General features: G+C 51.3%; 1 protein-coding gene and 1 long non-coding RNA gene across 2 annotated transcripts in view; one reads left to right on the forward strand and one right to left on the reverse strand.

Moving 5' to 3' along the window:
- Positions 1-736: 736 nt before the first annotated feature.
- Positions 737-9,148, forward strand: part of ngfrb (nerve growth factor receptor b) — a 14,082-nt gene continuing 5,670 nt past the window's right edge. Inside the window, exons 1-3 of the mRNA XM_019883608.1 lie at positions 737-989; positions 3,997-4,138; positions 6,743-7,108. Coding sequence (XP_019739167.1) covers positions 936-989; positions 3,997-4,138; positions 6,743-7,108 — 562 coding nt within the window. The 5' untranslated portion in view covers positions 737-935. The remainder of the gene's footprint in view (positions 990-3,996; positions 4,139-6,742; positions 7,109-9,148) is intronic.
- LOC109524035 (uncharacterized) lies at positions 6,384-6,955 on the reverse strand. The gene is made up of 2 exons (XR_002169889.1): positions 6,877-6,955; positions 6,384-6,608 (listed from the first exon to the last, which is right to left on the reverse strand). It is a non-coding gene; the product is annotated as an uncharacterized LOC109524035 (long non-coding RNA).

Here is a 9,148-nt window from a genome sequence, read left to right on the forward strand (position 1 = left end):
CCTCAGGTGTCACATTATTCAATAGGATGCTGTGTCCTCCCATGCATAAAGCCAGCAGTGTGCTGTCCAAGGGACACTGAAGTCACAGATTAGATTAATGAGCATCTTACAAAAAGAAAAAGATGTGGAAGAAAGAAGACATGAAGAAAGAAGTCAGTGTTCAATATAGGGAAAGGACTGGAGAAATTCAGGAAGCAGAAGGCTCTTCAAAGGTTGGATGGATTGATGGATGTAAAATGGTGCGTCATGGTCAGTGAAATACATCTGCTGCTTCAGTGCAAGAAAATGTGAAGAATTATGACAAATTCAATGGGAAGTGACACTGTCAAAACGGTCCCAAGTAACATTCAGAATCGTGGTTCCCATCATCTGGTAAAAACCAGTATAAGTGTCAAGCGTGAGTGTGATTGTGCGCGCCTGCAACTGATTAGGGGGCAGTAATCCTCCAAAAGACACTCAGAAAGTTGGTGCCATTATTAAACGAAAAGAAAAGTTCTGATCTGTGTGCATATGTAGGATGAGTGCAGGTGGTGAGGGGGACGGATGAGGCTGGTCTCCATTTCAAGAGCAAAACGAGTATCTCTGAGTATTGTGCAGGGTGACATGCAGAAAGTTGCTTCCCCTTAAAACCTAGTTCTCCAAACCAGTATCAGTGCATGTGTGTGTGTGTGTGTGTGTGTGTGTGTGTGTGTGTGTGTGTTCACAAAGTGGGCGTGGTCAAGGGAGAGGAAAGCCTCGGAGCTGCGAGCTGGTGTCACAAGAGCAGAGAGCGCACAAGGCGCAAACATCCGACGGGCCGCAGTCTGCCTGTGCTTTGCCCTCCGAGTGGAAGCCGCACACTTCTTTTTCGACACAAGCATGGCCGCCCGGTCGATTGCGCTTGGAAACCTGTGAGCGCGCCTCATCCGACCGCTCGAAGCGCTCCGCTTGGGAAGATGGGAAGGACTGACGGGATGAACATGATTTTGATCACAATACTGCTGGGACAGGTGAGTAGTAGCTTTTGAGTTACAGTGGATCAACTGCAGCTTTTCTTCTTCTCGTGTGTTGAAGTTGAGAAAAGTCCTCTAAGGGCACAGAAGCTGCACTGGTCGGAATGATGTTTATGTGTGTGTGTAAAAAAAAAAAAAAAAAAAACCATACACACACATATATATCTAAAATGTGTAGGCGTACCTAATGTGCTGTCCCACATGCAAACGCTTCCCATGAAGTTCAACATGTTTAGCTTTGCTGTTGGTGATATCAATAATCGATTTTTAAGACATGTCATGTACGTAGTAGGATGAAGACATCCTGCCATTTTGCAAGAAATCAGAGGCCTGAGAGCTAAATTCAATTATCTCGAGTTGCAAGCCCTCTCTTGACCCCCCCGTCCCCCACCTCCCATGTTACGTTACACGCGACCCCCGGTGTTAACATGTTTTCGCAACATTCGCCGCAGTTTTCTGACCCGCGGCAAAAACGATCATGGCCGAGCCAAATGTCAAGACCTTCCTCAATTTCTCGAAAAGTTCCTCGGAGGCCTTGCGAGGGTCGAAATATTTGCTGGCTGCGTCACGTGTGACGGGTTTGTCAAAGGCCGCACTTCTGCAGCGGGTTTGCCAAGGTTTTTCCACGCCGACAGCGGCGCTCTGACTCAGACGTGCAATATTGATAATGCCTCGCATCGCTCCCCTTTCCATACGTCCGACGCACGCCTGGATTGAAACCAGCTCCGACTTGTAAGGAAGGCCGGCGCGGCGGACCTCGAATGGTTTAACAAGCGCTGACAGCCCAGGGCCAGAGGTTAAGTGCCTCCAACTTACAATTGACTGCAGCATTAGCGAGATTGCTCCGAAGCGAGGTCACGCGTCCAGACGCACCGACGCGGTTCCCTTTCAAAAATCCCATTGGACATCATGGGGACCGTATTTTTATGGCAAAAAAAAAAAAAGTCTATAAGCGGCAATAAGCTAGCTACTCTGATGCGAAAATGCTGCTCCAACTTTTCTCAACATTTAATTGATTATTTTTCTTATTATTAAAATTAATCGATCCTGACGGTATTTTGACAAAGCATGCGGCACATCTGTTATGAAGACATCTGGGAACCGTTGTAAATTGTAAAAATAATATTGCCGTATCGTGAAATTATTGTTGACAAAATATCGTGACAAGCCCGTGCGTAATTCCCACACCCGCGACAAGAAGCGGCAGCTCCGATGTTGGGAGCACCTCAAGAGCGAACGAGGTTCGAAAGGGGATGAAATTAAAAGCGCTCCGGGACTTGGCGTCCTTTCAAAGCTGTCACTCAAATATCCGGCAACGGGTTTTTTTTCACATGCGAGGCCCTTGGACGTTTGTGTGGAGCAGGACGGCAGGGTGCTGACAGTTGACGTCTCCGTGACGTCTTGAGCACTTCGTGGGCTGACAAACAAACGGCGCGGTCAGCAGCGTACTAAGTCATGACAGAGTGGCTTTGGACTAACATCCTATGTTGGTGTCGTCTTTTGCTCAAGTTGAAATTTCAAGTGTCTGAAAGGTCTTTAGATGTCTCACACGCACACACGCACACACACACACACTCTATTGACCAAAACAGTTTTTTCCATTCTAATGTGGACCACGCCAAACTCTCACACACGCTCACGCAGAAACACAAACACGTACACGCTACGTGCCTGCTGACTCACAGGTGCCTGGAGGAGTGTGGAGGGGGCGGGGGGTAACTTTTGATGTTCTGTTGACAACATTCCGCACACACCTTAAGTTGCACGATTTATGGCCCCTCACTTACATGAGACATTAACGTGCACGCACACGCATACACGTGCACATAAACACGCTGTGTGAAAGTGAGGCTTTTATGAGGGCGTGCGTCAAAGACCGTCAGCTGGCTGACTGCGCAAGGACACAACATTAGGAACACCTAGACGACCTAATGGGATTCCTCTCGACAAGAACGGCCCCCTCACAAGAAACTAAATCTGGCTGTGTATCAGTACTTGTCATGATATTAAAGTTTAACGCTTGCAAACCCTTTTTTTTTAGGGTTGATGAAGTTCTAATTCCTAAATATAGGAGGAGAGATTGAGTAGGTGTCCCTAATGTTGTGGCCCCTGTGCGTAAATCAGCGGGAGGGGCCCAAAACACACACACACACACACACACATTTCCTTGCACGTGAGCACGTATGTGACACACAAACATCCCCCTCTGTCAAAAACACTTGACGGTGGACGAATGCTTTCATGCGCAAGGAGGCACGAGCCAGCCCCACTTGTTTTGTGTGCTACAAATTGTCGGCGATAATTTAAAACGCGCTGCAACGATGTCGCCGAGCTTCACTTTCTTATTTTGACGCCACAGACTGGAGCAGGCAGACGGTTATTTTGATGTTGTTGTTGTTGTTTGTTTTTTTTCATTCAAGAAGCCATTGACAAAAATAAATAGAAATAGAAACGCTTCCTCCAAATCATCTACTCGCAGGTTATGTAATGGATGGACGTGGCAGGGCACTTCACGTTGTTTTCGCAAAAGCACCTGTACACGGAAGAGATGCGCGCGCTGCTTGTCCAAACTTGACGATCAGACCGTGTGGAGTCCAACACACAAATGACAAAAACAAAAACAACCGTATTGCTATTTGTTGTTGTCTGCTAGCTTATTGCGAGCACACAATGTAAAATGCCATAGACGGGCGAATGAAACTCCCACCTAGCCTTGATGTCGTTGCAGTCAGAACGCTTTGAGCGACGTATAATCGAACACAAATGATACAGACGATATAATAATACACAGGGGCATAGATTCTTTGTCCTCCGCCCCCAAAAAAACGACTGCTACGACTGCACTTTCGGCAGCTGGCAGTGGTTTGAGAAAGACCGAATTCGACAGCGAATCAAGTCTGCTCGATTAAACTGACAGAGCCGAGCGCGTCTTGCCTGTTTGCCTGATGGACTCGCTTCCGGCTCGTGTGTCCCACGTGTTGACGACGTCTGTGATGATCGGCAGGCGGGGGCCGCAGACAAGAAGGAGGAATGCCCGTCGGGCCACTACACCACCGACGGAGAATGCTGCAAGCAGTGTCCGCCCGGCGAGGGTGTCGTCAAGCCGTGCGGGGCCACGCAGACTGAGTGCGCGCCCTGCCTGGACAGTGAGCAAACACGCATGAACACACACGTACACTCATCATTGACAACATGCATGGATGCAAACTAGAATTAGAAGGTTATTCTAGTGCTCGAAAAAGTTTGACAGGCGATTGGTCATTTATATAGCAAGGGCTCTATGATGTTTGGCGTTGTTTGTTAGCGCGAAGCTAATTGACGCGACGCTTTCTTGGCAGAAGACGATCAAGAATGCAAGAATTGCGCATTCGTCGGATGGCGCGCCGAATCAGCGATGGCATTGTCAGGATGCCTTTCGAGCGCCTCAAAGCCGATTCCCGATTATGAAAGCGTTATGACAACTCGGCCTCACTTGGCAGCGGCTGAGGAAATCAGCCGGGTAATCAGAGCTGCCCGTCCGTTACCATGTAGGGAGTGAACCTCGACGGAGCGCCGACTTTATGAGCGCAGGCAGAAGATTATAAAAACGGGAGCCGCTCCAAATGTCGTCGAAAAATACACAATGGGGGATTTTTAGTGCGACAGACAAAGTGAGACGGAGGAACGAAAGCGCTCAAGATGGCGGATGAACTCCAGACCGACATCCGGGGTCCATCTGTTTCAACAATCGCATTGAAGGTTATTTATATGCGAGTCTGCCTTATTCCATGAGGTCAAGAGGACGCATTCAGACCGCGGAGGCCGGGATTGGTTGACAGCCAGGCCCCTGCGCTGTTCCCAGGAAATGGCAAACCCACGTGGGTCAAGTCGCGGATAAGTAGACCCGCTTTTCCAAAACGATCCAGGTCGTGAGAGAAGTCGCTGTGAGCGCGCAAGATAATTTACTGCACCTCCAGACCCTTCGAGGGATGGGAAGTTTTTCCTTAACACCTTGATTTATTATTTCTTTGTTGATTTAAACCCCCCGTCTGGAATTTAGAAAAAAAAAAAAGCCACACTTTCAGGCTTGTACAAAATTCCTAAATCCTTTCGAAAAACACGAGTCGCTGCTGAAATTTCGGTATCGTCTGATAGCTGCCAACAGGGGGCGACCTTTTTGGGTCTTCTGGAGAAGTTGTGAGAGGAACCACTTGAAATGCCCCGTTCACAACCACGCAAGACAGAAGACAACGCCACACGGTGTTCAGTTGAAGTCTGTTCAGTTTGAGGGGGGGGGGGGATCCTTTCGGGAAAAAAACTTTTATGGACGCATATTTGAAGAATGCCTCGTGGGATAACGTTGCCTGGAACAATCCAATTCTGTCACAAGCCGCTATTGGACCGGATGGCAAAAAATGATGACAAATGCCCACCGGGGTCTGAAATTCTTCATTTGCATGAAATGAACTCTTGCGGCTTCCCGTTATGACTCAACAGCCTCATCGGTGCTTCAGAGTCACAGTTCAGCTGCTCAGACACGATCAACCGCAGACAGATCAAAAAGGTGCAACGAACGCAGACTTGGCTTTGGATCAAGTCCTGGAAGAAGAAGAAAAAAAAAAAGAAACAAGCAAGACATGATCAACCGCAGACAGATCAAAAAGGTGCAGCGAACGCAGACTGGCTTTGGATCAAGTCCTGGAAGAAGAAGAAGAAAAAAAAAAGAAACAAGCAAGACACAGGGGGGGTTAAAAGGGCTTTCGTTATGGGCTCGTCGTTCAACGCTCGTCGTCGTAACGTTAGCAGTCCGCAAAAACTGCGACGGCGACAAATGGGAAAGGGGACAGAAAAGCCCATGCAGACATGCGGCGCGCAGCTTGACTATTAAGGGCAACTCATGCGGGCCAAAAGCAAAAGCTGACGGCATGCTGAGCCATCTGTAGCCTTGATTTACCCCCCCACTGCCACCCCGCATACTGCAGCCTTGTGTTATTAATGTATTGACTTGCATTATTGATGAACGGCATTATGATAATGGCTCTGAGAGCACTCGGGGAGGAGAAGGCCGAGGCAGCGACACGTCTGAGTGCGTCTGGTAAGCAGGAGCGACCCCCCCCCCCCAACCACCACCACCCGGCTGACCCAACACCCCCCAGAATTCCCGGCAAAACCAGCACCTAAAAGCGAAGGGACGGCCGCTTTGCAGCAAAAAAAACGAGCTCCCCCATCGGAGAGCAAGAGACAAGTCGACTTGGGCGCATCTGGAGCGGCGCTGCATCTGGCCGCACGACCGAACGTCGCTGCAGTAACGCCGAGCGCAAAGACCCCTTTCACCTTAATTGGGTGGGATGAACATTTGGGGTACAGCATCGATACAAAGTGGGTTTGATAGAACATGAGTTCATGTTTTTATGACTTGGGAGGAATCTCCATTTTGTCTGTCCGATTTCCATCAGCTCCAACGCAGTCACGCGTGCCGCCTGTCGACCATTTGCGGCCATTTATCGGCGGCTCGGTGGTGGTGAAGAACGCCCCGTGGCCTGATTTACCTCCGCGCGGCGCTCTCACACGTGCGCGCGATGCGCTTACAAATGGCTCCGTTGCATAATTTAGTGGCTTTCCCAGTTCTCCAGCCATCTGAAATCCAAAGCCATAAAACATTCACCACTGATTGCACCCTCGCCTAGAAAATGGAAAGCATTTCGAGTCACTTTTTTTTTTTTCTTCGTATAGATGAGAAAAGGTTCGCATTTGCTTTGGTTTGCGTTCAGGCGAAACCTTCTCGGAAAACTTCAGCCACGCGGAGCGCTGCCGGCCGTGCACAAAATGCACGGGGCTCTTCCGCATGGAGACGCCGTGCACGGACGCCAACGACGCCACCTGCGTGTGCAACTACGACTTGTACCTGAACAAGCTGTCGCAGAGGTGCGAGCCGTGCACCAAGTGCCCCGTGGGCCGGGGCATGCTGCTCAGCTGCGAGTTGGACCACGACACCGTGTGCGAGGACTGCGGCGCCGGCGACACCTATTCGGACCAAGAGAGCTCGCACGAGCCCTGCATCCCCTGCAGCAGCTGCGACGAGGGCGAGGAGGTGCAACTGCAGGCCTGCACCGCCGTCACCAATACCGTTTGTCAAGGTAAGACGCCCCGTCGGAAAGGAAGCGCGCTTGCCAATGACATCGTGACACTCGGTTCAAATGGAATCGGGCGAGAAGTGCAGAGTGCTTCGTCGGAGCCCCCCCCCCCCCCCCTCCAAAAAGGTGTCTTCGTCGGCCCCCCCCCCCCCCCTCATGTTTTGTTTTCTTTTCTATTGAGAAAATGCGGCGCTGTACGCGAGCGGCCGGTCTCATTCTGATAACCAAGTCTGAACATTCACAATCACGAGTCAAGCCGGCGCCAAATTTCAAGCAAGTCGGGACAAGTCACAAGCTGGGTTAAGCAAGTCAGCCGGGGCCACTTTGCACTCCATCCTTTGAAATGTAGCCGTGCATTAGCAATCACGCAGCTTTGTGATGGCCCCCAATGTGGTCTCTGAATGCAAATCCGATACGAAGCCAGCGAGCCAAACAAAATTTTAGCCAAGCAACTCACAAGTGCTCAAACTGGTGACTTGAGATCAACTCAAATCGGTCGAGCATCAGTCATCCCAACGGCCCGAGGTCGCCGGTCCAAACGGCGACCTCGGGCATATTTTGCAGTTTGTTTCCAGAAGTAAACGCTTGTCCTCGACACGCATCGAGTCAATGCGACACTATCGTCATTGTTGATCCAAATGTCATCGCGGGGCTCGTCCCGCTGTCTTTGGCGATGCGTCTCCACCCGAACGACACAAAGAGTCTTTTTCGCGGGACGGCAGGAAGGGTCGCGTCGACGAGCCGCGCTCCGGGTTTCCTTTTCTATCGCCGCAGCCCGCGGCTATCGCGCTCGCACATCTCGAATTCCCCACGGCTGCCGTCAGCGGCCGCCGCCGCGACCTCGCCGATGACCTCGACGCTTTTGTCCCGCGACAATGAAAGGAGTGTGCCGATCAGCCGCGCGGCGGTCGCGCGGCTGCTGTGATCGCGGTCCGGTCAGGAGCCGTCTGGGGGCCGAAGGGACTCTCGCTACACTTCGGTTGTCTTGAACTTGTTGGGACATTCTTGGGACAGTTTTTGTCTTCACTGGCGCAAATATATGAATACATTCTGATGAGCTCAGTGAGGGCCGATGACGCGACTTGAATTATGGGAGCCATCCGGGAATCATGTTGAGTTTGTTTCGACGCGGAGAATTCCCCCCCATCAAAGCGTCTCGTCAGGTTTATTGGACACGTGATGTGCCGCCGTATCATTAGCGCGCAGTTTAGGAGGCGCACGACATGCAGCGTGTCACCACCCTGGTCACACGTGAGTAAGATTGCGATTGGGCGTGCGATGAGGGAGTTTTTCGACACCGCACGCCTGCGCCGTTGGTGTACCAAAGAGCGACGCACGGCACGGCAAGGTGCAGCCGGCCAAAAATGGACGGAGACCGATTTGATTGAACACCGGTCTGACCAATTGGGATTTTTGACGTGGCGCATGTGCTGGATGATCCCCATTGAGTGGAAAAAGGGCAGACTAAAATGCTCTTTGAGGTCATCGGAGAGTCTGAATCATCTTCGTTTGACGATGCTTCTTTAATGCAATTTGATTGCATTGAGAGAGAAGCATGTCGGGTCGGGAAGATCAGAATCGAAGGAGCCAGAACTGCACTGCATCCTTTCCATAAGCGGCGCGGCACGTCACGTGACCAACGCGAACTCGCTCGGTTTTCCAGCCGCAGCCCCCCCCCCCGCCCGCGCCGCGTACGGCCGGCATCATCATTCGTCGCTCTAACCTCATCACGAGCTCCTTTCTTCCCCGCGTAATCTTTTTAGCGGAGCACTCACGTTATCGCTGCCTCCGAATCTGTAGCGCTGCCAGACGTCCGTATGCATTAGCCCGGTCGGACGACACCGGCCCGAAGGCTGCGACTCGGTCGGTCGGGGAGGCTGGAAAGAGAAAAAAAAAAAAGAGCGAGCGGGACGCCGCCGGCGTCGGGACGAGTAGAGACTTGAGATTGTGCGGGCGTGCACGGAGCGCGGCATCCTACGCAACCTGGAGTTTGCGATGGCAACCGGCGCCGTTTCGTAATGATGGATGCTCCATTGAAGGCGG

Source organism: Hippocampus comes, unplaced genomic scaffold (genome assembly GCF_001891065.2).
Source record: "Hippocampus comes isolate QL1 unplaced genomic scaffold, H_comes_QL1_v1.1 scaffold367, whole genome shotgun sequence".
Classification (NCBI taxonomy): Eukaryota; Metazoa; Chordata; class Actinopteri; order Syngnathiformes; family Syngnathidae; genus Hippocampus; species Hippocampus comes.